This window comes from Bos grunniens, chromosome 14, assembly GCF_055505025.1.
Source record: "Bos grunniens cultivar Pamir isolate PY7600 chromosome 14, Bosgru_T2T1.0, whole genome shotgun sequence".
In the NCBI taxonomy this organism is placed as follows: Eukaryota; Metazoa; Chordata; class Mammalia; order Artiodactyla; family Bovidae; genus Bos; species Bos grunniens.
In genome coordinates, this window is record NC_141178.1 from 66,185,879 (window position 1) to 66,212,875 (window position 26,997).

At 46.0% G+C, this 26,997-nt stretch overlaps 1 protein-coding gene across 3 annotated transcripts in view; it reads right to left on the reverse strand.

Annotated features, from left to right (window-relative positions):
* Nucleotides 1-11,829: 11,829 nt before the first annotated feature.
* The window catches only part of ANXA13 (annexin A13), a 57,215-nt gene continuing 42,047 nt past the window's right edge, over nucleotides 11,830-26,997 (reverse strand). For all 3 annotated transcript variants that reach the window (XM_086337107.1, XM_086337105.1, XM_086337106.1), the window contains 5 exons: nucleotides 25,465-25,533; nucleotides 24,952-25,053; nucleotides 20,347-20,422; nucleotides 16,036-16,148; nucleotides 11,830-12,434 (listed from right to left, as the gene is read on the reverse strand). In XM_086337107.1, the coding sequence (XP_086193233.1) occupies nucleotides 12,315-12,434; nucleotides 16,036-16,148; nucleotides 20,347-20,422; nucleotides 24,952-25,053; nucleotides 25,465-25,533 (480 nt within the window). In that variant the 3' untranslated portion in view covers nucleotides 11,830-12,314. The remainder of the gene's footprint in view (nucleotides 12,435-16,035; nucleotides 16,149-20,346; nucleotides 20,423-24,951; nucleotides 25,054-25,464; nucleotides 25,534-26,997) is intronic.

Below are 26,997 nucleotides of genomic sequence, written 5' to 3' on the forward strand. Positions count from 1 at the left end.
GGTCCCAAAGAGTCAGACACGACTGAAGTGGCTTAGCGCGCAAGCCCGTGTCATCAGGGCCGGCAGGGTGGTGAGAGATGTAGAGAACTGCTGTGTGGGTTGGGCTTGGAAGGCTGAGGAAGATGTGGTCCTTCATCTTATGGATCTCCTGGTCTAGTTGGGGGTGTGGACAAAGAGAATGATGAAGAATAATACTTTGAGGGCTCTGATGGAATTGTGTAAAAGGGAGAGCTTAGAAGGGGGGGACTGGCTACATGAAGGTGGGGCAGGCAAGGCAAGAGTGTGATGCTACAACAGAAAGGAAAAGTGGAAGTCAAAGGATAAAGTTGGGGGTTTTTCCTGGCGATCCAGTGGTTAAGATTTAACCTTCCAAGGCAGGGGATGCAAGTTCAGTACCTGGTTGGGGAGCGAAGATCCCACATGCCTCACAGCCAAAAAACCAGGACATAAAAAAACACAACAGAAACAATATTGTAACAGATTTAATAAAGACTTAAAAAATGGTCCACATAAAAAAAATTCTTAAAACACACACATACACACAAAGGATAAAGTTGGCTGGAAAAGGGGAAGAAGGAAATTGTGCTAGGTGTTCATTTCTTTCTGGTAGTCATGTATGGATGTGAGAGTTGGACCATAAAGAAGGCTGAGCACTGAAGAATTGATGCTTTTGAACTGTGGTGCTGGAGAAGACTCTTGAGAGTTCCTTGGACTGTGAGGAGATCAAACTGGTCAATCCTAAAGGAAATCAACCCTGAATATTCATTGGAAGGACTGATGGTAAAGCTGAAACTCCAATAGTGTGGCCACCTGATGTGAAGAACTGACTCCTTGGAAAAAACCCTGATGCTGGGAAAGATTGAAGGCAGGAGGAGAAGGGGCCAACAGAGGATGAGATGGTTGGATGGCATTACTGACTCAGTGGACATAGTTAGAGCAAACTCCAGGAGATGGTGAGGGACAGAGAAGCCTGATGGGCTGCAGTCCATGGGGCTGCTGAGTTGGACATGACTTAGCAACTGAGCAACAACAATCAAGTCCCAGGCATTGTTCTAGGTGCTGGGGTCACAGGGGTGAACAACAGAGAAAAAGTCCCAGCCCCCCGGAACTTATATTCTAATGGGGGAGGGTAGGCATGAATATATAAACAAATAAGATAACTTTGGATGGTGACAACTGTTATGAAGACAAAATGCGATAAGGTTGAAGGAAGAATTTGGGTGTGTTTGGAGAGCAGTGATGGGAAGGAGACTTGACAGGGTAGCTGGTGTAGGCCTCTGGAGGAGGAGACGTATGCTGAGATTGGATCACAGGATGGTCTGGGAGAAGGGGAGTTCTAGGTGGAGGCAACTACAAGTACAGAAGTCTTGAGGCAGGAGCAAGCCTGGCAAGTTTGAGGAACAGAAAAAAGGCCAGTGTGCCTGGTGAAGAAGGGGAGAGTGGGTCAGTTCTATAAGGAGTCAGAGATGAAGCAACAAGGGAAGCAGAAAACACAGATATGAAGCCATTGTAGTGATTCAGATTAGAGAGGGTGGAGGCCTGACCTGGAGTGAGAGCTTTGGAGGTGGGGAAACATGGAAAAGCGACGATATTTTGAGTAATAGAACTATCACAATAGGACTTCTGATTCCTGGCCCTTGAGGACTGAGAGATGGATTGAATCAAAGATGACATTGGCTTGAACAACTGGGTAGTTGGGCGTGGTTACCAAGATAGGAAAGACCAGGAAGGGAACTGGTTTTGTGGGAGAAATCAAGATTTTTCTTTGGATGCCTTTAGTATGAGATGTTAGTTGGACATCCACCCCTGGAGAGGAAGCATAAAGGCTTGAGGTATAAGAGTAGCAGACCCTTCTGGGAACCTGGGATCATTGTGGGGGAGAGCTGTGGTTAGGAGCACTGCAGTGCTGGCTGTGGGATGAGACAGCCGGGAAGAGGGACGTGACTGGAGGTGGAGAGACCACCACCGTCTGTCTTGTTAGTCCAGGTGGGGAAAGGTGGGAGTCCTGAATCCATCTGGTATTAGTAACCTAGGTTCATTTCCTCATGCAATAGACTCCTTTGTGATTCCATTTCAGAAATCATGGCCATTTAGTGTAGAGGATGGCGTGACTTGGCTAGACAAAAACTCAGCAAGCATATAGGGAGCTCGTGTGCTGGGTCCATCTCTCTGCTAAGGCTTTCTGATACTTTATCTCATTTAACCCTCACCGAGATCCTACCGGGTAGGTTTAGCTCCTCCTCATATGCATGAATGAATTTGTTGCTGATGTTTTTGGTAGACTCAAAATGACACTGAATCAGTGACCTCTGAAGACATGTCTTGTTTGTCCTTGTTTGTCCTGGAGGTGGATTGTTCTCGCCTATGGAGGCTCTTCTACTTCTGGTCCTTAAATAGGGAAGCTTCTGAACTGTTATCACCCCCATTTCATAGAAGAGGAAACCGAGTCTCAGGAGGGCAAGTGGCTTCCCAAAGCAGCACAGCCTGAGAATGGAGCCTCCATGGTCTTTCTCTCTCCTCAGCCCCTCCTTGCTCTTAATCACTGCACACGGGGTTAGGTATCCAGAGAAAGAGAAGGCAGTGTTGATGCCTTGAAAGTCTCTGACCAAAAGGAAAGCCTGTGTGATCATCATGGACAGATCAGTGCTTCAGAAGGAAGAAAAAGTACGTACTGTGTGGAAACCCTCTTGTCTGACACACGGGATAAGGGGAATAGGCCATTTTATTTAAGCAGAAAGCAAAGAATCATTACAATGAAACATACATAATTTTATTGTTCATAAAAAGCATTCAAATATACATTGATTTATTGAGAACTTTTTCTTCACAGATGAGCCACTGGTGGGCATCAGTGCTGCTCAGTCTTTTTATTTTAAATGCAACGCACCTTGATCTTTCCAAAGTATTTGATTTAACTTTCACAGAAACAAGAAAAAATTTTTTTGAACTTATGGTTAATTGACTTCTTTGATAATGAATTACATTATGTAGTTATAGTAGGGAGTACAAGAGGTAAAGACAGGTTAGGGAGCAAATACAGAGCACTCTTGCAAAAGGCATGATCCACCGGAAAGGAGGGCTTCCTACCCAGTGCCCTACCAGCCTTCAGAGCATCCAGGACCTCCACCAATAGACTCTATAGAGAGGATGGGGCATGTTACTTAATGTGGCAAATTGGTTAAGTGAGATTCAATTAAAAGATCTCCTACTGATAGAAATACATGTACAGTACATATTTGTATGCACCAGACACTTGAAGTGAATGAAGTACTTGTATGGAAATGATTTTGCTTTCTGTTTCTTCTGGGTCTACCATTTCCAAAGACTGGTTCTAATTTGAACTGGTTCAGTAGGATTTTAAAAACAACAACTTAGATTTTGTTTTCAGTGCAGTTAAAAAAAAATTAATATGTGGGTTGGGCTCAGAGTTCAGCCAATTAGTGTGTCCATTTTGGTTTGTGAGTCAGATTATCTTGGTCCACATTACTCACAGTGAGGAATGATTCAAAACCAGTGCTTTTTTCCTTCTAGCCCAGAGTCTAAAAATGCTTCAGGCCTCTTTTGTCCTGAGACATCCTTGTTCTAAGGAATCCTGAAGTTACATTTATCAGGGAACAAAAGTCATTTACAGGAAGAGACTGGCATGAAAACCCACTGTCTTATGATTCCGACGCTAAAGTTGGTCTTTGTTTCTCTTTCCTTTGAGTTGTATCAGTATTGGCTGAACACATTTTTTTTTTTTTTGGCTACACTACATGGTCTGTGGGATCTTAGTTCCTCAACCAGGGATTGAACCCAGGTCCCCTGCATTTGAAGCATGGAGTCTTAACCACTGGACCATTGGGGAAGTCCCAGCTGAACACAGTTTGAATTCATTGAAAGCTGGTTACCTTAGGAACAGAAGACTTCTGGTTTAGTGCTTCTGGTTTAGTCACAAAGGAGCCTTGGAGCATTGTCTTCAGAACCTAAGGACAATTCCTTGGGTACCTGGTAGGGGAGGTCCAAGGACCACTCTGCCATGGCCTACCCTTTCTCCTGAGATCTGGGCACAAAGTCTGCCATTCAAAATGGAGATCCACTCAAACAGTGGCACACGCAGGCTACCGTGTGGTTTTCTTTGCTTCTTCCATGGCTTCTTTTTCTAGGAACTTCCCTCCCAAAGAAAGGAAAGTTTGATAAAAGAAGAGTGAGTCCAGCGCTGGCTTCCTGGGTGTGCAACCAGTGATTCGGAAAAATGCTAATTATGTGTCATTGTCTGACAATGTTCTCAAGATGTCAAAAATCAGACGTCCCTGGTGGTCCAGTGGTTAAGACTCTGCCGTTCCACTGTGGGGGGAACAGGTTTGACCCCTGGTGGGGGAAGTTCTGCATGCAGCGTGGTATGGCCAAAAATAGAAAAAAACTCAATGCCATTTCTATATGTTAACAACATACTTGTGGAAAGCAAAAATGTTAAAAACACAATACTGTTTATTATTTTTAGAAAATGTCAAATGTCCTCCTAGCATGAGCAATGTGGTACTGAATGAAAGCTGAAGATATGGTATGAACTCATGTTTAGCTTAATGTGGTTGCAGGTGGATTTACGTCTATGTCTATATCTACATCTACACCTATGCAGCTATATTATCTATCTACATGCATGTATATATAGAGATATGGTGCATACCTGGGTTAGTATATGCACTTATATTTCCAAACTCTGTCTACTGAGTGGGCCTGGAAGCAATGAGCACAGCCTGTGCCCAGACTTTGGTTTCTAATATCATTCTCCCATAAAAGGAACAGGATTTCTTGGAGAAATGGCAGGTTGTAGGGCTGGGAAGGGAATATGCAAAATGAACATGGGGCATCATATAGTGCCAGAGATAAAAGAAATATTCAAGAGGCAAAGCAAGAGGGTATGTTCAAGGGACATAGGAGCAAACTGCAAGAGCTCCCAATAGACAAAGCTGGAACAATTTGAGCAACAAAATGAATAGTGTAGTCTCGAATTATAACCCAAAGTTGTTGTTGTTCAGTCACTACATTGTGTCCGACTCTGCCACCCCATGGACTGTATCCCACCAGTCTCCTCTGTCCCTGGAATTCTCCAGGCAAGAATACTGGAGTGGGTTGTCATTCTCTTCTCCAGGGCATCTTCCTGACCCAGGGATCAAACCCTGGTCTCCCACACTGCAGGCAGATTCTTTACCATCCAAGCCACCAGGGAAGCCCATCTTAGTTCACAAGTTGTGACAAATGTACCATATAAATGATATATTTTGAAAACTGGGAGGATGATATATGGGAACTAATATAATTTTACGTTTCTGTAAACCTAAAACTTACAAAAGAAAAAGTTTGCTCTGAAACCCTCCTATCCCCCAGCCACTTTCCTCTCTCTTGACCCTCTCTCTCTTTAAACATCCTGGTCATCACCGTGAGTCCTGGTCATGTAAGAAATTGTAGTGACACAGACAGGCAGCCTTGACTCTGTCTGAGCTCAGTGAGGCAGTTCTTACCATTGGTATGGAGAGGTGAATACCATTTCCCAGCACTGTCGTTTCTTGGCTTATCTAGCTTCTGGGGGCTTATCTGAGGCATTTTTATTGGCTGTAGTGTGATCTGAGAAATAGTTCGCTGCCTGGAGGAGTCCTGGGCATCGCTCTTTTGCTGCTGAAGGAGCCAGACTCTGCACCACTGACACAGGAACACAGTGTCCTGATTGGGCTGATGCCCTCCTGAGGGCAGCCTGGGTATCCCTTTCTGCTTTAGCATCTCTCTCCGTGTATGTGATAAAAGCTCTGTCTCATCTTCTGGATCATTATTCTCATCTTTTTCTTCTTAATCTTTACTTTTAAACACCTTCCTTAGATTTATAGGAATTGATTATATGACTATGTGGTGTGCCAAGAGGGGCAGAGCATAAATTTTCTTTTTAAGAATAAGAAGCTGGTAGAAGCATTTTGTCCAGGGAGGAGTCTCTTGCTGGCCTCTCATCAAGGCCTCTCAACAAATGGCCTTTCATAGGTAAAATAGATAACTTACAGTTCCAGGACCGGTCCATATGGCACTTCAGTGAATATTAGTGGAAGGTGCCCTCTCTAGGCAGCTGCAGTCCTAGGGCTGGATTTCAGGTCCCAAACATTCCCTCTGTCAGGCAGCCTTGTGCAGTAGACAACATACACAACCATTCACTGAGTCCCTAAAATGTATGGTAGGCAGCAACCCATTGCCATGAGGGAAGAGGATAATTACTGTTCAGGATAATCCCTTCTTATGCAGGTACCTGGGAACAGGGTATGAATTGTCTCAGGAGTCTTCTGGAAGAAATGGGATGGAAACTCACAACAAATGGAGTGCTAGTGTTGGCTCCTATTGGTTCACGGGAGCCAATTGTTAATTTTTCACAAATTTGATGAGCTGGTTGTTAATCACAGTCACTGTTAAAAATTATATCATGTAAATCTACAGTTAAATTGGGGCTTCCCTGGTGGCTCAGTGGTAAAGAATTTGCCTGCCAATGCAGGAGACATGGGTCCAATCCCTGATCCAGGAAGATCTCCTGGAGAAGGAAATGGCAACCTACTCCAGGATTCTTGCCTGGGAAATCCCATGGACAGAGGAGCCTGACAGGGCTACAGTCTATAGACTTGCAAAGAGTCAGACACCACTTAGTGGCTGAGCAACAACAAAAATTATATTGATAACAAGTGTAATAGATACACTTGTCACATGGTTCTAAGTCACTTTGTGGGAAGGGACACCAAATCCTCTAAGAGAAACTCAACACTGAGAAGAGGGAGGGCGGGCTGTTCTGGGACTGTGCTTGGATGCTATCACCCCCCAACCTGACCTGGTCCCAGTCATATTGGGAACCCAGATGGTTCCACCTCTTAACCAGTGTGGATAAGAGGTGGAACCTCAGAGTTTGAATGTGGGGCTCTCCCACAAGAAAGACACTTGGAATCAGACCCAGACACCTTACCGTGGCCTATGGGTTCCTGTTCCTGCCTTGCTGACCACCCCGCACTCTGCCCTCACTCACAGAGCACCAATCATACTGGCCAGCCAAGGCTTTCCAGGTCACCCCTGCTCTTTCCCATGTTGTCTCAGGTTGCCCTCATCTGTCCTGGGTGCTGAATCTCCTTCACCTGAGATATGGGTTGTTGTTCAGTTGCTCAGTCATGTCCAACTCTTTACAACCCCATGAACTGCAGCACACCAGGCTTCCCTGTCCTTCACTATCTCCAGGAATTTGCTCAAACTCATGTCCGTTGAGTCAGTGATGCCATCCAACCATCTCATCCTCTGTCACTCCTTTCTCCTCCTGCCCTCAATCTTTCCCAGTATCAGGGTCTTCTTTTCTAATGAGTCGGCTCTTTGCATCAGGTGGCCAAAGTATTGGAGCTTCAGAGTCAGCATCAGTCCTTCCAATGAATATTCAAGGTTGATTTACTTTAGGATTGACTGGTTTGATCTCCTTGCAGTCCAAGGGACTCTCAAGAGTCTTCTCCAATACCACATGATATCAAAAACATCAATACAGGTGATTCTTTGTTATTACTTATGTCTTAATGTTCAATCCTTTCTCCTCTGAGAAGTAGGTCCCAGCTGCTACATTTAAAGTGGTTCCTTTCTCTGTCCCTCAAACCCAACCATCACTTCATCCCTTTAATTGTTGGTATCATTATCTGTGATTATTTTCTCTCTTGATATGTTTACTTGGGCTCTCTGGTGGCTCAGATGGCAAAGAATCTGTCTGCAATGTGGGAGACCTGGGTTTGATCCCTGGGTCAGTAAGATCCCCTGCAGAAGGGAATGGCAACCCACTCCAGTATTCTTGCTTGGAGAATTCCATGGGCAGAGAAGCCTAGCGGGTTTACAGTCCATGGGGTCACAAAGAGTCGGTCATGACTGAGCGACTAACACTTTCACTTTGTTTACTTGGTAAATATGTGTCTACCCCTGGACAGGAAGCTCTCTGAGGGCAGAACCAGGTGTGACTTACTCACCTTTGCATCCTCACTGCCCAACACTGCACCCGGCTAGCGGGAGGTTCTCTGTTCCTACTCGTGTTACATGATTAGAATAGGAATGAGTCAGTTGCCTTGCCTTTGATGATTCTGAGTCCGGGTGAGGGAAGAGCCAAAATAAAGAAGAGAAAAATGACAAAGGGTGGTCTGCCTCGAGGCTGAGCCAGACCCCAGAGGTCTGGTTAGCTGGAGTCGCCAGGGCAGCAGATGGCAGTCTGTGGGTGTTGATGGAGGCGGGTAGTTTGCTCATTTGCTGTGATTAAGGCTCATGCAGGGTTCCAGCAGCCTGAGCTGGCTCTGGTCTCCTGAAAGGAGAAGAGATGGGAGGCCGGAGGAAGGTAAGAAGGCAAGTGGCCATTGCCGCTCAGAATAGTTCATGGAAAGGACTCCCTCCTCTGGGCCCCTCTCTCAGGGAAGATACCCTGTCCTCCCCTCCCTGTAGTTCTCCTGTTCGGTGAGGGGTGCATGGGGCTGAGGAGACACACTGACCTGCAGCTTGAAGCCCTTTCTCTAGACCTTGTCTTTGTTGGGGCCCTGAGATGGCTTCTAGGGAGGCACCCACCTCTCCCCAAGGTTCACAGCAGGGCCATGGACAGCACTTGGGTGTGTGAGCTGCACTGTTCCCACGGAAAGGGAAAATCGAGAAGGGGGGCTGGGACCCACAAAAATTGAGAGTGGGCCTGCATGAGGGACTCTAGAGCCCCTGGGAGGAGCAGCCAGCAGGCTGGAGCACATGCGGTGGGTTGTGGGACTCCCTTTGCTCCTCAGGGGGAACCTCAGCTTCTCCCCAGCTTCCCACAGGCAAGCGTCCCAAAGTCCACATCACCAACCAGCCGTGGCCAGGTGAGTCTCTGGGGGTGAACCTGTCAGGGCTCGGAAGGGAATTTCCTGGGGAAATGGGTGGCGAGTTACCCCATGCACCCATGGGACCTGCCTGCTCTTCCTGCAGCCCCAGAGGAGGGATTAGCACCCACTCCCCACCTCCTCAACCCCCCTGGGTGGCAAGAACTAGGATGTCCCCAGTGAGTGGCCCTGGAGGAAGGGAGTGGGGTGGGGGCAGGGTAGGTGACAAGGCAGGGTTGCCTGCCTCCCCTTCCTTCTACCTCTGTCCTCTCCTTCTTCCGCATCCCCACTGGCCGCCCTGCCCTTGGAGAGTGGGGGCTTGGGGAGCGGGGAGGGGGAGCCTGGACAGGGCAGGGGTGTAGCAAGGGAAAAGGAGGGGATTCCTGACCAGAGGACTGGAGGGTGGGGCACTAAGGGAACAGACTGGATGGGAGTTCTCTCTGAAGCAGGCCCCAGGTCAGGCACAAAAAACTGGCTTCTGCTTGTGAGCATGAGCGCTGAGCAGCGTCAGGGATGTGCCTTGCGCCTTGTGCTGCAAGCTTTGCGGGAAACCCACTGTGGATGTGAGCTCGTGTGGCAAAGAGCTCGGACATCAGGGTCAGAAGGACTTGAGTTTGAATTCTGGCCCTGATTCATTCTTCTTATGTGTGACTTTTTCTTTATTGCAATGTCTTTTTTTTTTTTTTAATGCCATACAGTATATATAATTATATGTATATTTATAAATTCACATATAAATTTATAAATATAAATTTATATAATGTAAATACATATAAATTTATAAGTAAGTGTATTATATAAATTTTATAAATAGATAAAATTTATATATAGACATTTGTTTATGTAATATATTTATATGATATATATTTCTATTTGTATATATATTTAATTTTATGAGCAGCTCATACAGCTCAGTATTAGGAAAACAAGCAACCCAATCAAAAAATGGGCAGAAGACTTAAACAGACATTTCTCCAAAGAAGACATACAGATCGCCAATAAACACCTGAAAGACGCTATGTGTGACTTGGAACAAATGACTTTGCTTCTCCATCTTCCTCAGCCTTCCCTGTGGAACCCCTTTCCTCTCTTCTTCACATCAATCGCGTCCTTCAACACTCTCCGAGGATAGCTGTTTTCAGTAGTGTTTCATAGATCTCTTTGTTGCCCGTTGGTTTTTCTGTCCTTACTATTAGCTCAGATCCCAAGAACTGGATGCTTTTGTTACTGTCTTTTTAAAAAGCAAAGGCCAGCTTTGACAACAAGTAAATATGAGTATGTTTTGTCACCGAACCATTTTACCTGTTATAGCGCATAGTGACAGCAGTGGCTGGTAGGTAGATACACGGCTATGTTGAGGATGGGGATGTTAATGTAAGGTCTTCATTTGTTGATCACCCTTTTACAACCACTGGGAGGATACGGCTCAGTATGTTTGGGCTATATACTCTGGTGATTACACCACCAAAGTGATTTCCCAGGCCCAAATCTGATCATGTTCTCAGTCACTCAAACATTCCCAGTGACAACTGTTGTCCAGAAGACCAAGCCTACACTTGGGAAGCAAAGCCACAGCTAATGTGGCCCAAACATACACCTCGGCAGCTTCACTGCCTGCCTCCCCAACCCTCTCCTTTTGCCACATGGAAGCCCCAGGGGAAGGGATTCACCACTTCCTGAACACATCATGCACCATCGTGTTTCCAAGCCTCTACACACGCCATTCTTTGTTTTTCTGGAGAATTTCTATGCATTCAAACCCCAGCACGACTGCATCTCTGTGAAGCACATCCCGCAGCTCCCCCAGGCGGAGCTCTTTATTCTCCTCTGCTTACTCATGGATGGAGAGCTTTACATGCACGTATTTATGTACTTAGGGCTTCCCTGGTGGCTCAGTGATAAGGAATATGCATAAGTGATATTCAATGCAGGAGACGTGGGTTTGATCCCTGAGTTAGGAAGATCCCCTAGAGAAGGAAATGGCAACTCATTCCATATTCTTGCCTAGGGAATCCCATGGACAGAGGAGCCTGGCAGGCTATAGTCCATGGGGTGGCAGAGTCAGACACAACTTAGTGACTAAAGCATCACCACCGTTAATGTACTTACAGGGTCTGGTGAATATTGAGGCATCTGTCCACACCAGTGACCTGGGGCTGAAATGCCCAAGGTGTGGCTAGCGTTCTCTTTATCTTTGTAGCCCTAGAACCCAGCAACAGTGATTGGCAAGCAGTAGGAACTTAAGCAGGTAAATGAGTATAGACCCATTTCCATGTATTTTGTGTTATTTTCCCAAGAAAAGCAGTTATTAGTGTGGATTCTGGACTCAACCACTTCTGAATGTAAATCTCAGTTCTGTCACTTGTGAATGAATTTAGCCCGACTGTTGAATGTCTCAGTTGCTTCAGCTAATAAATGGGTAACAATATTAACCTTAAAGGGATGTTGGGAAGATTAAATATGAAAGTAAGCTATTTAGCAGTGCCAGGCACAAATAACCATCCAATGAAGGATGACTATAATAATTAGACCAAAGTGCTCATGTTCTCATGACAGACCCCTTTATGTGGAGTCGCACGTGGCTATGAGACAACATCTCGGAACAGAGATGCTATTGGTACAGAATTAATCCATTTAAGAGTCAGACCATTAACCTTGATCCTAATGGCACTGTGCCCAGCCTAATTGTATTTGAAGATCAGAGAGAAGACTCAAGTGGGTCAGTTGTCTAGAGGAGCAAGAACCATTTAAACCATTTAAACCAGGTAGCAGATCAGTGAATTATACCCTTCATTACATTTCGTATCGACAAGTCCATTGTTTCCTTGCTGTTGGACTTGATGTCTGTCCTTGGTGATTATCCATAAACGTAACTGTTTGCATTTTCCAAATATGTTTGAATTTCACAAGTCATATATTTCCAGGACAAAAGCCAAAATGAAATCAACCCAGTCTTTGAAAAAGCAGCTGATGAAGGCATAATCCACATCTTTAATTAACATTGAGGATTTGAAACTGAGGATTTGAGTACACAGAGGGAAAATGAATGAATTGCTTAATTTTGTCTTTCTGGTACTTCACCTAGTCTCTCTTTACCCAAAACATCCACACCCCTGTATGACATATTCTTCTAAAGGTTTTATCACGAATGCATAGTTTTTTCATCAACTGCAGACTTTATTTGTGCTTAGAAAGCATTCAGTTATTACCCTCAAGGAAAATTATGAGGCTGCCCAGGTACTCACTAAGCCAGCCTTCAGGGTGATCAATGCAAGTGTCTCGAGGTTGCTGCCCTTAACTTAAGCAGCTTGGCCTGGCCACTTGGCTCAAGCTGCCAAGGAAATAAACCAGGACCCCTGAGGGTGTTTCATGCTGGAGTTGTATTTGCAAATCTGGTTTGGGAAAGGTTTTCAACAAAGGTTCCTTCCTCTGCTCCTGCTACGCTGGGTTGGTTCAGTGCAAGAGGGCGACCAGAAGCTTCTGGAAGTCCCCAGAGGTGTCTGAGCGAACCATGTCAGAGAGAGACTTCTGGTACTTCTCTTGGAATCTGGCTTTTATCCCCTGAAGGTCCACCTGTAAGAGAGATGATAGCCAACAGGAGGTTTATAGTGTTTTCACCATAAGCACAGGCAGCCACTGTTCTAAGCACATTATTCTCACTTGCTCATTTATGCCTCAGAGCAACCCATGGAGTTGGAGTTACTATTCTTCCTATTTTGTAGCTGAGAAAAAGAAAGCTGAGTTCAGCTCCCCAAAGGTGGCAGAGGTGTCTGTGTGTATGTTCCAGTACAACTTGGTTTATGGACACTAAAACTTGAATTTCATATGACTTTATGTGTTACGAACATATTATTTTTCCTTTGAGTTTTTTTTCTACAGTTACTTTAAAATAATCACTTTCTGATAATAGGGCTGTATAAAAATGAATGGTGAGCCTGATTTGACTTGCAGGCCACACTTTGCGGACTCTTAGTATAAAGTTAAGAAAATTGTCAACACAGTATGAAATGAAGGCTTTTTTTTTTTTGTCTTTTATACCCTGATCAGCAAGGATATTAGTGCCAAACAACAAAATTCAAATCATTATCAATTTGTAGGACTTAGTTTTGAATCTACAATTGACCCTTGACAATACAGGAATTAGGAACACTGACTCCCGGGCAGTCTAGAATCTGTATTGCTATCTCTGTCTCAAAAATGAAAGAACTGATCAATGACTCATGCAAGGGCAGGAAACTGAAACCGTTTGAATAGGATCAGTCCTCAAACCTTAGTTCTTTCGATACTACATATTGTGATCTCTAATGGAACATAAGGGCTTCCCTGGTGGCTCAATGGTAAAGAATTGGCCTGCCAGTGCAGGAGACCTGGGTTTGATCCTTGAGTTGGGAAGACCCCCTGGAGAAGGAAATGGCAAACTACTCCAGTATTCTTGCCCGGGAAAACCCATGGACAGAAGAGCCTGGCGGGCTACAGGCCATGGGGTTGCAAGAGTCAGACACCACTTAGTGACTAAACAACAAGGAAACACAAACTTCCTCACACTTAGTTAATTTAAAGATCTGTAAAATGAGAACACAGGTACTATTATTTATTGGAAAAATCTGCATATGAGAGCACCCACACTGTTCGAATCTGTGTTGTTCAAGGATCAATTGAAAAACTTGAAAAGGTACCACCTAGGTGCTGGAGGTGGAGAAAGGACTTAAGAAACACGAATAAAAAGATGGTTTTGCTCTAAAGACTCTTACAACCTAGAAAAGGAGATAATAGTTGTGCCATGGAAGATATAATTCCAGATAGAACACAGGGAGTCTCATAAAAGAAGCACAGAGCTCTCTTTAACTAGGAATTTTTTTGGTTTTTGTTTGCAATTTTTTTGTTATCATTATTGTTTTAAAATTAGACTATATCTTGCTTTCTAGTATTTGTTCAGTCACTCAGTCATGTCTGACTCTTTGTGACCCCATAGACTGTAGCCTGCCAGGCTCCTCCGTCCATGGAATTCTACAGGCAAGAATATTGGAGTGGGCTGCCATTTTCCCCCTCCAGGGTATTTTCCCGACCCAGGGATTAAACCTTCATCTTTTGCATCTCCTTCATTGGCAGGCAGATTCTTTACCACGAGTGCCACCTGGGAAGGGCTTTCTAGAGAGACCCACAAACCATTGCTCAGATTTCGGGTTCTTAGTTTCTCCTACCCCAGTTAGAGGGCCCAACAGGGGACAGAAAGCTGAGAGCAGGAGAGGGTAGAAGAGTGGAGGGTTGTTGGAAGTGGATGCTGTGCAAGAGATCAGGCAGGTGGCGTGTGTCCCCTGCTCCCTTGGCTGGTAGGCTGCTTGGCTGGGGGAGGGGGTGAGTGCAGGGACAGGATGGGGCTCTCCCGGGCTCTGTTCTAGTCTGAGGCAGCTTTGGGGGACTAGGGGATCTGGCCAATATAACTGTCTGGGCCCGAAGCATTCAGAGGGAATGGTCCCCATGTGGGGATGACCCAGGGCCTATGGTCAGCACTAAGCTAGGACAGAGCGTATTGGAATAAACAATCCACAGTCCATGCATGCTGGGGTGACCATGGCACCCTGAGGATCACTCGGAGAGCTCCAACCCCTGGCATCTTTAGCATCCTTGCTGGCCTTTGTCACCAACCTGCTCCTCGGAGTGTCCTGGGCCTGAGATACTAAGAGACAGAGAGACAGAGAAGGCAGAGACCTGGAGAGATTAAGAAAAGAGAGAGATTCAGAGCAACCAAAACAAAGTGAAGAGGGTGGCAGAGAGACTGGGGGAGGGAGAGAGGAGGAGGAAAGGACAGCGGCTTTGGGAGAGAAAAGGAAATATGAATCAATCGTGGAGGAGGAGAAAGAGAGGGAGGAGAAATTCCAGGAATAGAAATAAAAACGAAAGAACGGTTGTGTTGCTAAGTTATATTTCAAAACAGTGTCAGATGTTAAGTATTATTTGTCAGAAATATGGGGGCCAGAATTTGGGTTGATATCTCTTCCCCCTCATTTAACACGTTTTTGAGGGAAGATGTCAGTGGTTTTCAAGTTCCACTTCACCCTCCAAGGTCTCTCTGCTGTGGATGAAATGCCACTTCCCCTCTCTTCTGTAATTCCTTCTCTCTGTGGCCCTGTATTCTGAATCTGAGTCTTGACAGTTTCCAAACTTTTTTGGCTATTTCTCTCCCTGGGCCTTTGTTATGCTCAGGCATTCTCAGAGGGGGGCGATAATGCTCCCAAAAGGGGCAAAATTGGTTCTTAGAGGGTGAAAAAAAAATCCAAATCTTTTAATGTAAATATAACTACATCTATATGTAAGGAACATAAACAGATATACAGCGTATGCCATGTTAACATTTCTTGGAGGGGAGTAAGGATTAGGAAAAAATGAGGTCAAAAAGGCTCCCTCATGCGGGGATCGCTAATTTTAAAAAGGTTGAGAAAACTTGTCTTGTCCTGATGTGGTTTTTGTGCAGAACTGTGCTTTGGGGGTGTGTTTAAGGAAATAAAGGCCTAACTCAGGAGTCTGGAAAGGACTTGCTAAGGCTCTGCTGCTGGGTGACCTGTTGCCAAGTCGCTCAGTCGTGTCCAGCCCTTTGCAACCCCATGGACTGTAGCCCACCAGACTCTGTCCATGGAATTCTCCAGGCAAGAATACTGGAGTGGGTAGGCATTGCCTTCTCCAGGGGATCTTCCTGTCCCAGGGGTTGAACCAGGGTCTCCCACATGGCAGGCAGATTCTTTACCATCTGAGCCACCAGGGAAGCCCTTAAAAAGGAGCTGCCCTACAGACCAGCCCCTCCAAGTCCCTTCCAGGCACCACCCCGAGCTTTCTGGAGGCACCGATGGCAGAAACAGAAGCTGCCGACTTCCCTGGTGGTCCAGTGGTCAAGACTCTGCACTTCCACTGCAAGGGGCATGGGTTTGGTTCCTGGTCCAGAAACTTAGATCTCACATGCCCCACACTGCAGGAAAACAAAGACGAAAAAAGAAAAGGCATAGAAGCCGCTATCGTTATTGTATTTTTATAAAAAGAAACCGACTGGAGCACAGCACAATGTCCTTCCACAAAGTCTGGGAGAGCAAGGGCTGTCTCTGCAGATACACCCTTCATAAAAGTGACCTGTTGATGACATCCGTGGTGGCAAAACAAGAAGGTGGAGCCAAATGCATCTTACCTCAGCCCGGGTCACAATGATGTCAATGAGGGTCTCCTCATCGGTGCCCGCCCCCTTCATGGACTTGTACAGACGGTCAGCAAAGTAGCCCTGGAGGTCCCGGGCGCTCCTCACTGGGCAGGACAAAGGGAAAGAGAGCATGAGGAGGTCACGTCTTGTTCAGTAACAGAGAGACGCTGGGGAGGAACAGAGCTGGCTTGCCCTTGGAGCGGATGGAGTCATGACCTTTGAAAGGAGCAGACTTCACACTGTTGATAAAGGGTCTGGAAGATTCCCCTGGGGTCAGGGCACCAGACTCTTCAAACTAGTCCCCTTCAGACACATAAGAACCTCTCCTATTCCCTGAAGACCCCGAGGAGGAGGAGGAGCGTTGTGAGCACCCTCAGGCTCTCCCTGCAACGTTCACGATTCTCACCAGCAGAAATGCCTTCTCATCTTTAAGAGAAATCTCTGATGCCAGAGTCAGGTCTGGAGGGGAAACGTAGTGGCGGTTTAGTCTCTAAGTCATGTCCGACTCTTGTGACTCCATGGACTGTAGCCTGCCAGGCTCCTCTGTCCATGGAATTTCCCAGGCAAGAATACCAGAGAGGGTTGCCATTCCCTTCTCCAGGGGATCTTCCTGACCCAGGGATCAAACTTGGGTTTCCTGCATTGCAGGTGGATTCTTTACCGACTGAGCCACCAGGGAAGCCCCCGAGGGGGAACACAGACTGGCCGGCAACGTCTCCATAATAAAACTTGGTAATCTTGAAGACGGGCTCAGTTGCACTGTGATCCTCCTGGCTGCCGTGCTAAGCAAACTTCCTTCCCTTCGTTTTTCATCACTGGGTTTTAGGTGTGAGCTTCATCTCTGAATCTTTTCCGAAGTCCCCACAACCTTCATCGTGTGTGGTCTGGGATGTGGGCTTGATGAAATGTTTGGTCTTGTCTACACAGCATCCTCCTGTGATGCTGCTAACTGCTGATTTTGAGCCCTGCCCCAGTCAGAAATGAATGAAGTATGAGCTAGTCCACAAATTAACAAAGTATGGTCTCTCTCCACCCATAAGGGGATGGGATGCACCTCTGCTCCTGGGGATAAATCTTGGTTTGTCCCCTCTCCTCCCAGGTTCACAGGAGTCTAACACTTTGGGGGGATGAACTCTTTTCTGTTTATGTTGTTGATGTTTTGCCTACAACAATGAACATTTTTGATGTTCAGGATAAGTAATAAGTAATAAATTCAGCATAAGTGTGGAATGCACATCATTACCATGTCCTGTAATGAGAACTCTTATTTTCTAGGTAATTGACAATGGGATTGATGCTTACAAGCCAGAGGGAGGAACAGAACTGGGGAAGCAGAGTCTAGTTTGGGGGTCTGTCTCCTTATTTTATAGATTATGTGGTAGTCACCAGAGTGTCAGTGGAGAAGCCCAGATCAGGTGTCTGAATCCACAAGCTGCTGAATTGGTGGTGGTTTTGGGGGTGAACCTGGCAATTTGAGGAGCAGCATATCTGAGACTCACTGTGGCACCCCCCTCCCAGGCATTCTGAGCTGGTGACCTCACAAGATTTCCCTGAGGACCCTCTGCCATGCATTTGTATTAACTGATGTTGAAATAATCATCTGCCTGATGTCAGTGTATTCTGAGCCTACACTAGGGGTGACTTCTCCCTTGAATTCCTTCTTCCTGATATTCTGGGGAGAAAATTCTCAACTTTGCTGCTGTATACAGGCTATGCCTGATGAACAAGCTCTGCTGGTCACAGCTGCAGGAAGGCTCCAAAAGTTTGGATGGGATTCCGAAGTGGAAGGATTTCCCAGATGGCTCAGTGGTAAAGAACCCACCTACAAAACAGGAGTCATAGGAGTTGCAGGTTCGATCCCTAGATTGGGAAGATTTCCCAGAGGAGTACATGGCAACCCACTCCAGTATTCTTGCCTGGAGAATCCCATGGACAGAGGAGCCTGGTGAGCTATAGTCCATAACGTCACACAGAGTCAGACACGATTGAGGCGACTTAGCATGGATGCTCACACAGCTCAGGAGGATATGGGAATAAAGCTGTTCGTGGCTGTGGGTGCAGGGCAGCCAGATGCTCTGCTGTGTCCCCTACTCCTCTGGGCATGCAGAGCAGGGATTCTCAAACTCCAGGGAAAGTAAGACAACCACTTGGGGAGCTTGTAAAGGTGTGGCTTTAGGCTGAATTCCTGCAAGTTCTAAGTGGGTGGCCTGGACTGGGACTCGGAAACTGCATTTTCACATCCCCTTCCCCCAGGTGGTTCTAATACAGGGGGTTGTTAGACCCCACTATGAGAACTGCTGTTCCAGAGACTATGAGCAGTGAGAACCATTTGGTCTCATAAACACCTCCTCCTCAATTTTAGCTTCACGCTGGCATCTTTACAAGTTAGGTAGGAGCAGGGTGGGGAAGTGTCTAGAGAATTTAGTTATGGAATCATGTTCCACTCTCTTTGTGGTTCATTTTCAAGGTCTTTTCTGATCTCTTTTTAATTTACTACCAGGGGAGTCCACCTAACTCCTGCATTTCATGGTTCCCCCCACTGTAGGGCCAGCCCTTTCCTTCCTCTGTACTCGCTTTGCTCTGATTGCTTTTATCTTTGTGCATTTGTGCTTGCGCGTGCGTGCTCAGTCGTGTCTGGCTCTTTGCAACCCCATGGACTGTAGTCTGCCAGGCTCCTCTGTCCATGGGGATTTTCCAGGCAAGAATACTGGAAGGGGTTGCCATTTCCTTCTCAGGGGAATCTTCCTGACCCAGGGATCAAACTCATATCTCCTGTGTCTCCTGCTTTGCAGGTGGATTCTTTACCTGCTGAGCCATCAGAGAAGCCCGTTTTATCTTTACTATAGCTCAGTCCATTGATTTGTGTGTTTGTCCTGACCTTGACACTTCTTAAGAAGAGGAACTGGACCTGTTCCCCACTGATTCCCATGCCTGGCACAACCCCTGACCCAAGCAGGTGCTAAGTAAATGTTACAGACTTGAATGGTTTTATTACCATTAATACTTAATATCAATAAGGATTGATATTAACCTTCTGACTGATTTCTGGTGTTTTCCTAATTCTTTACAACTGCAAGTACAGAAAGGATTTGGAGCCTTGTAAATGGGCCATGAGTAGATCTCTCTGTTTACTTGAGACAGTGATCCCTAAAACCCTAAGGACAGTCATCTGTGTGTATCCATCTTGGGACAGGAGCAACATTAATGATGCTCAGGCCTTGCATTGGATCACAACAGCAGAGCTGCTAGTGTGAATGCAAAATGTTGATGGACTAAAAAACTAAGCAATTGCTGACATTGCTCCCTAAAGTCCCATCAAAAAAAAAAAAAAAAGGCAAAACAAAAGAGTTTGGCAGCGAGAGGACATTTTTTAGCTTCCAGGGGCTGCTTTTTTGGTTCTTCCTCTTCTTCTGGGGATATTCTCTCCATTTCTTGTGCCATTTGGGATGCTGCCCTGGCCTCCGTGCCACTGGAGTGTGGACAATGGACAATGCCTTCCTTCCAGGACTTGCAAAGATGAGAAAGGAGCCTGCCAGTCACAGCCCAGTACCCATCTCTCTGCTATTTCCTGCCTTACGGGCAACACCTGGAGAGAAGGGCCTGGCGTTTGCTTGGCATGGCCATGATCTGGTCTCCTCCCCCTTGCTTTCTAAACAGATCTCATTCATCCCAATGTTGAAGGGAAACAAATGGAAAAGGTCACCCTCGAGCCATCAGGAACCTGCAAAAACTTGTTCATGGATCAGAACCTGAGTGCTTTCGGGTGTGTGTCATGTGAACCCGTGCTGCCCTGAGACTAGACAATGGTCCCAGGCTGTGATGGTTGCTGCTGGGGACCCACGATCTTAGTGGGACTGTCGTGGATGCTGTGATATGTCCCAAAGCTTCTGTCTTCAGGACCGTGGCACTGAGGCAAAGTGTTATGTGCTGGCTGCTCACAGCTGAGTCACTTTTCAGGAGGGAGGAAGTGACTGGGTCATACGCATTAGGAGTCAAAGGAGGGAGCTGGCTTCCCCAAGGTCGCACATGCCCCATGGGTGCAGCCAGCCAGCTGCTTGATGAGGGGTGCGAAGGCCTGGGACCCTTGCCTACACTTCAGACATCCCGACTTCAGGGCTTCCTGGGGACCAGAAAAGCTCCTGTTGCAGCTGCATCACACCCATTCTCTCCCTTCCCAAGGCTGCTTAGATGTGTTGTGGTTCTCAGACTATTACCTGAAGTCTTCCTGCACACAAACCTCTATCTCCAAGTGTGGTTCCAGGGAGCCTGGCTGAAGTCAGGGGCTCTCCTGGCTTTACTTACCAAGCGTTAAGTAGGCCTTCTGCAGGTCTCCTGATGTTTCTGCCTCGATGGCCTCTTCGATGTCTTTGCCGATGAGCTAGAGAGAGAAAGTCTAGCTGTTAGTCCAGCTTTTGCTCTTGGCCGTGGTGCACTGGAGGCTTGTTCTTCCACGAAAAGACTCATCCAGATTTGGTCATGCAAGGACCAAGGAAACCTGGCCTCATCCTTTGCAGGGCTGGGGGTGGTACCCCGCCCATTCGAGTGCGGACTCTCAGGGCCAAGGGAGATTTGACCCTTAATGGACACGACCCCAGGCAGGACCACCCCCTCGGCCTCAGTTTCCTCTTCTGTAAGAATCAGAGAGTGGAAGAACAACGAATAAATACTGAAACAACATTCTTTGTATTTCTATAGTACTTGAGTTTCCTATGTGTTTATAAAAATTCTTTCCATTTCCAGTTTTTCAGGAGGCTGTGGTTATAATCATCTCCTCCGTTGTAAACTGAGCCAGGGAGCTCAGGCGGCTACCATCTGGGCGACATAGGTAGAGGCCGTCAAGTTCACGGCAAGGACTTGGTCTAACGTTTCTGATACGATGGGGTTACATGGGCTAGGAGCAGGGTGGGGGATGTGTAGGGGCCTGACGATGTCAAATGCCAATTTCCTTCCCTCTGGGGAGACTCCGAATGGTCTTATATTCACCCCCAGCTCGCCTATCATTCTGCGTAGCATTACATGTTAGGTTTCCTTCCAAATATTTATAGAAGCTGAAGTTTAGAGTAAATTGTGACCACACTTAGCACAAGTACCGCCTGGGCCAAGCTCAGAGCAGGCACACAAAGAGAAAGGAGAAACTTCAGGTTTGGGAAATGCAGTTAAGCATTAAGAAATACTGAAACCTCTTTCTTAGAAATTATCTTTTGAGGATATGACACAACTGTGAGTCTATAAATAACTGGGGCCTTTGAGGACACACCAGGGGAGTTTATTCTGAAAATCCTGGTAAACAACATATTCTTTGTGGTGGGAGCACGATGGATGCAGGGGGAGGAGGGTCTGAATTTAATGAAACCTGTCGCTTGATCTCCTCATTGGAGCTGGCCTGTCTAGAGGTCCGGTGTGGAATGGACCTAGATAAGATGGGAGTTGGGTTGGGGGGCTTTCAGTCCTGTCCCTTTCTTAGCTGTCTTCAGTTGTTTAGGGGTTGGATGTGGGAGCTAGTATTTCAGAAGAAACTGCTCTCCCTTTCAACCATGAACAGGGTTCTTGTTCTGTAGATGGAGGTTGTGTTACAAAAGGAGATTGTATTCACATAGGTCTCTGTTTACTTAAAAAAAAAAGAATCCTCACACTAAACCACTTTGTTTTTATTGTTAATACTGGGCTAGAACGTATTTTTAAATTTTCTATAGCATCTCAATCTACACGACAGATAAAAGCAGGAAAGCAGAGCTGTTCTAGGGAGGCGGGAGAGGGGTTCCTGAACCCAGCCCTAGACGCCAGGCTCCCCTCCTCTCAGAGCCTCATCGCTGCCCGTCTCCAAGGGGCGCTATTTATGAGCTATAGGGAGATGGCATTGTCCTTTCTTCTCTGCCTGTCTCTTGACCCTATCCCCTCCTGTTAGCTCCCAAGGCACCTCCAGAGGTTCCACTGAACACAGATGGAAAACAATCCACTGGCCCAAGGTACTAGGATTCTCCTTTGCAAATGGCAGGCTTCCCACTGGAACACTTAATTCTTAGGGGGCTCTTTGGACACAACCAGGTTTTGTGATCTCGGTACAAAAACTCACTGCCAGGGTGGATTCCAGACAAGCCTCAAAGGCTTCTAGTTTACCAGGTAGCATTGTCTGTGGAGAGATTATTAGAAGAATAGGGGAGACATTTCTTTCTTTTAAAACCGGTGCCCCTGATTGGCCACATGCCCACAGCAGAACCATAGGCACTCTGGTTTGTTATAAAAGCTAAAGGGCTAAAGGCTTTGGAATGGGCTTAGAAAAGCTTTATAAGGGGAGGGGAGAAGTGATGAGGGGTGCGGTGGGGAGGAAGTGACCTGGGGCTAAGGGTATGTGTACCTACAATTTATACTTAGCCCTGTTTGGGAACATCAGAACTCTATAAGCCTCTCATGTTTGGTAGACTTGTGAAGAGTAATAACTTTTCACAATGCAGCACAGCTGGGAAGCTTTGTTGTTTGGGCTGGGATTTCTGAGTGTCAGCAGTTAAGATTCAAGTTTAGAGGACAAATCAAGGGCAAAGTTTTTGTGCCAAAAATTAAAATTCCACTCTATGCCAGCACAACCTATGTCACATAATAGACTTCAATGATCTGACTCTAGCATCTTCGTGCTTTTAGCCAGAGACCATGAGAAAATTTATGGAGCCAGATTCCCAAGATCATGGTCATGGCGAACCCTCAAAATCAGTGATAAAGATCAAGATGAATGATGTTCCAGGAAGGTTTTTGGAATAGATGAATAGGTATTAATAGCATTTTAAAGCTGGTTTCATGTAAAGAATCCTCAGATCAGGAGATTATCTTATTTTCCATTTGAGTTTCAGCTGTTTTTTGTTGCTGTTGGTTCACACAGAGAGACTCCTACCAACTGCTAAGGTTAGCTGAGCACCCACTGCATGCCAGGCACTAAATGCTTTAAATCTGTTATTCATTTAATCCTTACTAACTCTGTGAAGCAGGTACATTATTATCCCTGTTTTACAGTTGAGGCACAGAACCCTTAGCCATTTGCCCAGCCTAAAGCAGACTTCTTAAACTTTAACATGCATCAGGATCTAGACGATTTATTAAAACACAGATTGTAGGACCCCAACCTCAGGGAATCTGATTCAGTTGATCCAGGGTGGGGATTAAGAATTCTTGTTTTAAGCATGTTCTCAAGTGATACTGATTCTGCTGATTCAGGATTAATTTTAAGAACAATTGGTTTAGGGAGTATCCTTAGGTTGTCAGTAACTCATGTGTACACACACACACACACACACACACATGTATGTGTGTTTCTATAGTGATGCCCAATGACAACCACCCCAGAAACTCCATCCATGGCCCCTGTCTAATGGGAAGAGGCTCTAGGTCATGGAGAAGGCTTCCAGCTCAGTCTACTCAGCTCCAGGCCCAAAGGCCAGGGGAGTTCAGGGTGAGCTGCCTTTGATCAGGACTCTGGGCACGATTTGAAAGCAGAGGGCCCTAAAGGTTTATATACAGTAATGATAAAATTCCAAAGCTTTCTTGTCTTTTCATCTGCTGGCAACACGTCGGAAAATGCTATTCTGAGTGAGGAGTGGCCAGCTCTAGCCGAGGTAGGAGCTCAGGCTGGGGAATCTTGGAGCTCTCATCCACTTTCTGCTACTGACTTGCTGTGTGGTCCTGATAAGTAACAGATGGCTCCTTACTCATAACAGACTTCCCTTGTCCAGCAGTTGTGGGTAACAATGGCTGTTCAGCCTACATTCGAGTTACGGTATTGTCGTGAAGTTGAAATGAGACACCGGGCACAGATGTGCTTTGAATAGTCAAAAGCACTCCACAAATAAAAAATACTAGATGAAAGAATATCTGATATTCCACAAAAGCCTTCCTGAAATTAAAGACTGATTTTCAGGGAAGGACTAACTAGTAAGTGTCTTGAAATAGCTAACTCACCTTGTTGGCTTACAATGATCATCAGATTAAAAAATAATTGTATAAAAGCAATTTATACACATCTTTTCAGGAATGTATCTCTGAGGTATTATTGTATCTGTCTCAGGCACTGTTTAGCCAATTGTCAATTGGAATAAAAATAAGGGCAAACATTTTTATGCTTACTACAACCAGACACTGTCCTGAGCCTTTTATATTCATCTTATTTAACTCTTAAAATAATCTCTTGAGGTTGGGAAGATGATGTTCAGGGTCTCTATTTACAAAGGAGGATGGAGACGTCTGGTCACTTGTTACAATAAAACCAGGATTTGAACCTGGGCCCTCTGACTCTAGGGCTTTGCTCCTAAACTTGACCTGCTGTCCTAGCCTCTGCGGCAAAGTGGGGTTTCTGAGCCTCAGCACTGCACTGGGCCAAATGGTTGCCTGTTGTGGGGAGCTGTCCTGTTCATCATGAGATGTTTAACAGCATCCCTGGTCTTGACCCTCTAGATGCCAAGAGCACTGCTCCCCCCAACACATCTGGTTGGGACCTATTTCCAGACATGATCACATAATCCCTTGTGTGCGTGTGTGTGTGTGTGCTCAGTCATGTCCAACTCTCTGTGACCCTATGGACTGCAGCCCACCAGGCTCCTCTGTCCATGAGATTCTCCAGACAAGAATATTGGAGTGGATTGCTGTGCCCTCCTCCAGGGGATCTTCCCAACCCAGGGATCAAACCCAAGTCTCTTGCATCTCCTGCATTGGCAGCAGGATTCTTTACCACTGCGCCACCTGGGAAGCCCCAAATATCCCTTAGGGTGTGCAAGATCATCCGTGATTGAGAACTACCGTTGTAAAAGACACCCGTCGCCCCTGCTCCCACCACTCAGTTCCATATCCCAGATCTCAGCTTCTTTTGGAAATAACTTGAGACTCTGTTCCTGTGTGAACTCCTTGCCTCAGTGCTGGATTACTTACAGTTTGGTAGGCTTGAAAGGTGGCTTGTAACTGCTTGTGGCTTCTCTTGGCCAGGAGTTCATTGAAGGCAAGCTCGTCTGTGCCCCAGCGGCCTTCCCCTGCCTAGAGAACCAAGTGCAAACATTTTGAAAATGACTTTTGCAAAAACACCAAATATACACAGCTGTGACCAGGCCTCACTTACAGGAAACAATAAAACATGAGCCAAAGAGAAGCCAAATTGATTGACCTAGCACTTTCAATTTCTAACCCACAAGTATACCTCACCTATCTATTTATGTTATTTATATGTCCCCTTATTTCAAAATGGATCTGAGGTGGTTAACACCAGAGTAAAATAATAGAATAAGCAATTCTTTCAGGTTCACAAAGACAGTGTAGATGAAAAATACTTTCAAGATCATACTTATTTCCCAAGTAATTCCAATTCACATAAAAGAAAGACATAATTGTTGAAAATCATGTTAAATAAAAGAAAACCATTTGCAGAGACTGGTACGCCCGCATACTTACATCATACAGCTCTTTGGCATCCTGCCCAGCTAGATCTTTGTCCACATTATCTCCTTCATCACGATTAGCCTAGAAAAATCAACACATTGTTATTAACTTGAGTTCCTGCTTGACCAAAGAAAACAAAAAAGGAAAAGTCCTCGAAAAGGGGTGACTCCAGAGCGGTGGCCTGGAAATTAGACTCAGCCTGGCAGAGTGGCAGCACTGCTCTTTGCTGCCATCTTTTGGGCACAACTGATAAACAGAGTAGCTTCTGTGAAAACACATTTTTCCTTTTTTTTTTGTAGAAACCAGGGTCACTCACAAACCCCTCCGACCTCTAAAAAACCTCATAATGTGCCCTAGAGTGAGTCTGTTGAGAAGGTATCTGTCTTCCTTCCAAAATATCAAGTTTCACCTCTCAGGGTCCCTGTCCTGAAGAACCCTGGACGTTGGTCATGGAAGGCCTTGGAGGTCTCACTTAAGCCCTTTAGTGGCAGGTGGAATTCTAAGGTGACCCTGATGGCCCACGCTAATCTCCTCCCTTTGAGTGTGGGCAAGACCTGTAAACATGGTGAGGTATCAGCCCTGTGATCGTGTTATGTTTATGTGGCAACAGGGATGTTTGCAGATGTAATTAAGGTCCCTAATCAGTTACCCTGGGTAGGTCTGACCCAATCAGGTGAGCTCTGAGAGGTCAGAGATGGAAGAAGTCAGAGAGATGAGCTCACACTGGTCTGGAAGAAACCATACGCCCATGCTCTGAACTCTCCCTGGGGCCACATGACAGGGGACTGTGGGTAGCCTCTAGGAACTGAGGGTCTTTTAGTTGACAGCTAGCAAGAAAACAGGAACATCAGTCATACAGCCGTAGAGAGCTGAAATCTGCCAACAGCCAGTGAGCTTAGGAGAGGACCCCAGGCCTCACAGGAGATGGCAGCCCTCGATTCCAGCCTGTAGAGACCCTGAGCCAAGGACTCAACTAACCTGTAACAGGAGCCCCAGTCCATGGAAACTGCTAGATCATAGATCTGTGTTGTTGCTAAGTCTGCAGCAATTTGTTATGCAGCAGGAGAACATTCATATAGTCTTCCTGCTATAGCTCAAGCTTACTCTATGTGTTCTCTGCTGTCAGTCTTTCCACATGGAAAGTAATCAGAGGAAACACACAAAGCTCAGAAAGACGGGTGTGTCAATGAGAGGGCAGATGCCATCTGGCTGGAGGCCCAGGGGCTGCGTCCTCTCAGGGCCAGTTCTGAAAACCCTGCTTTCCTGGCCAAGCGGCTCCTACAGGCCTAGACTCAGGGTGAATCCTGGAAGTTAGTTGTATCATGAAAAGGACCCTATTTGGGGTCAGATGAGCCTGTATCTTACTGTGTATACACCTAGAGGTTCCTCACTGGCAAAGTGAGATGGCAATGCTTAATGAGATGACTCACTAACAGAAAGGGATTGTAGACTGCAAATGACAAGGCAGACTGTTACGAGGGGGAAAATCTCCACTGAATAATTTCAGAAGAGCTAGATGGACAGAAGACAGGTTGCTGGTTCCTC